The 2,975-nt window shown below is 47.6% G+C and overlaps 1 protein-coding gene across 1 annotated transcript; it reads right to left on the reverse strand.

Moving 5' to 3' along the window:
* Positions 1 to 502: 502 nt before the first annotated feature.
* LOC139453838 (uncharacterized) lies at positions 503 to 2,760 on the reverse strand. The gene is made up of 3 exons (XM_071235290.1): positions 2,284 to 2,760; positions 1,776 to 2,104; positions 503 to 1,133 (listed from the first exon to the last, which is right to left on the reverse strand). Exons 1-3 carry the CDS (start codon positions 2,758 to 2,760, stop codon positions 503 to 505), a joined length of 1,437 nt encoding a protein of 478 aa, XP_071091391.1.
* Positions 2,761 to 2,975: the final 215 nt, after the last annotated feature.

Below are 2,975 nucleotides of genomic sequence, written 5' to 3' on the forward strand. Positions count from 1 at the left end.
TTTCATGATTTTACTGTAGAAACATTTTGGGACTGTAGGCGTATTTGGACTGTAGGTATATTGGAACTGTAGGCACATTGGGACTGTAGGCATATAGGGACTGTAGGCACAATGGCACTGTAGGCATATTGTAACTGTAGACACATTGGGACTGTTGCTTTATTGGGACTGACGGCACATTGGGAGTGATGGTATATTGAGATTGTTGCACATTGGGACTCTTGGCACATTGGGAGTGTTGGCACATTGGGATTGTTGGCACATTGGGATTGTTGGTACACGGGGATTGTTGGCACATTGGGATTGTTGGCAGATTGGGACTGTAGGCATATTGGGACTGTAGGCATATTGGGATTGTTGGTACACTGGGATTGTTGGCACGTTGGGACTGTAGACATATTGGGGCTGTAGGCATATTGTGGCGGTTGTACATTGGGGTTATTGGTATACTGGGACTGTAGGCACATTGGGACTGTTGGTACACTGGGATTGTTGGCACATTTTAACTGTTGGCACATTGACGCTGTTGGTGTACTGGGACTGTAGGCATATTTGGGCTGTTGACACATTTGGATTGTTGGCACATTGGGACTGTAGGCATATTGGGACTGTTGGCATATTGTGGCGGTTGTACATTGGGGTTATTGGTATACTGGGACTGTAGGCACATTGGGACTGTTGGTACACTGGGATTGTTGGCACATTTTAACTGTTGGCACATTGACGCTGTTGGTGTACTGGGACTGTAGGCATATTTGGGCTGTTGACACATTTGGATTGTTGGCACATTGGGACTGTAGGCATATTGGGACTGTTGTACATTGGGGCTGTTGGTATACTGGGACTGAAGGCACATTGGGACTGTTGGCACATTGGGACTATTGGTACACTGGGATTGTTGGCACATTGAAACTTTTGGCACATTGGGGCTTTTCGTGTACTGGGACTGTAGGCATATTGGGGCTGTTGACAAATTGGGATTGTTGGCACATTGGGACTGTTGGTACAATGGCGCTGTTGGTGTACTTGGACTGTAAGCGAATTGGTACTGTTGACACATTGGGATTGTTGGCACATTTAGACTGTACGCATATTGTGACTGTTGGTACGTTGGGGCTGTTGGCACATTAGAACTGTTGGCATATTGGGATTATTTGCATATTGGGACTGTTGGCACAATGGCGTTGTTGGTGTACTGTGACTGTAGGCACATTATTACTGTTGACACATTGGGATTGTTGGTACACTGGGACTGTTGGTACACTGGGATTGTTGGCACATTGGGACTATTGGCACAATGGCGTTGTTGGTGTACTGGGACTGTAGGCACATTGTTACTGTTGACACATTGGGATTGTTGGCACACTGGGTCTGTAGGCATATTGTGACTGTTGGCACATTGGGGCTGTTGGTGTCCTGGGACTGTAGGCACATTAGGACTGTTGACACATTGGGATTGTTAACACATTGGGACTGTAGCCATATTGGGACTGGTGGCATATGAGGACTGTTGGCACATTGGGACTGTTGGTACACTGGGATTGTTGGCGCATTGGGACTGTTGGCACATTGCATTGACGCTGTTGGTGTACTGGGACTGTAGGCACATTGGGATTGTTGACACATTGGGATTGTTGGCACATTGGGACTGTAGGCATATTGTGACTGTTGTACATTGGGGCTGTTGGTGTACTGGGACTGTAGGCACATTGGGATTGTTGACACATTGGGATTATTGGCACATTAGGACTGTAGGCATATTGTGACTGTTGTACATTGAGGCTGTTGGTGTACTGGGACTGTTGGCACATTGGAACTGTTGGCACATTGGGGCTGTTGGTGTACTGGGACTGAAGCATATTGGGGCTGTTGACAAATTGGGATTGTTGGCACATTGGTACTGTTGGTACACTGGGATTGTTGGCACATTGGGATTGTTAGCATATTGGGACTGTTGGCACACTGGGACTGTTGGCACAATGACGCTGTTGTTGTACTGGGACTGTAGGCCCATTGGTACTGTTGACACATTGGGAGTGATGGCATATTGTGACTGTTGGCACATTGGGACTGTTGGTGTACTGGGACTGTTGGTGTACTGGGACTGTAGGCACATTGGGATTGTTGACACATTGGGACTGTTGGTACACTGGGATTGTTGGCACATTGGGACTGTTGGCACATTGGGGCTGTTGGTGTACTGGGACTGTAGGCACATTGGGATTGTTGACACATTGGGATTATTGGCACATTAGGACTGTAGGCATATTGTGACTGTTGTACATTGAGGCTGTTGGTGTACTGGGACTGTAGGCACATTGGGACTGTTGGCACATTGGGACTGTTGGTACACTGGGATTGTTGGCACATTGGAACTGTTGGCACATTGGGGCTGTTGGTGTACTGGGACTGTAAGCATATTGGGGCTGTTGACAAATTGGGATTGTTGGCACAGTGGTACTGTTGGTACACTGGGATTGTTGGCACATTGGGATTATTAGCATTTTGGGACTGTTGGCACACTGGGACTGTTGGCACAATGACGCTGTTGTTGTACTGGGACTGTAGGCCCATTGGTACTGTTGACACATTGGGAGTGATGGCATATTGTGACTGTTGGCACATTGGGGCTGTTGGCACATGGGATTGTTGCCACATTGGGACTGTAAGCATATTGGGACTGTTGGCACACCTGGACTGTTGGCACATTGGGAATGTAGGTGCATTGGGACTGTTGGTACATTGGGACTCATGGCACATTTGGGCTGATGGCCACATTGGGATTGTTGGCACATTAGGACTGTAGGCATATTGAGACTATTGGCATATTGGGACTGGTGGCATATGAGGACTAGTGGCACATTAGAACTGTTGGCACATTGGGATTGTTAGCATATTGGGACTGTTGGCACACTGGGACTGTTGGCACATTGGGACTGTTGGCACATTGGGGCTGTTGGTACATTGGGAAGACA

This window comes from Haliotis cracherodii, unplaced genomic scaffold, assembly GCF_022045235.1.
Source record: "Haliotis cracherodii isolate W230 unplaced genomic scaffold, xgHalCrac1.p SCAF_10, whole genome shotgun sequence".
In the NCBI taxonomy this organism is placed as follows: Eukaryota; Metazoa; Mollusca; class Gastropoda; order Lepetellida; family Haliotidae; genus Haliotis; species Haliotis cracherodii.

Excerpts from the sequence above, each read along its gene's own strand:
- LOC139453838 (XM_071235290.1), bottom strand. The coding sequence starts at position 2,760 with ATGTGCCATGAGTCCCAATGTACCAACAGTCCCAATGCACCTACATTC. Across the intron at positions 2,105-2,283 it reads AGTACACCAACAGCCTCAAT|TCCCAGTACACCAACAGTCC; the intron begins GTACAACAGTCA and ends ATGTGCCTACAG. Across the intron at positions 1,134-1,775 it reads AGTACACCAACAGCCTCAAT|TTCTAATGTGCCAACAGCCC; the intron begins GTACAACAGTCA and ends ATATGCCAACAG.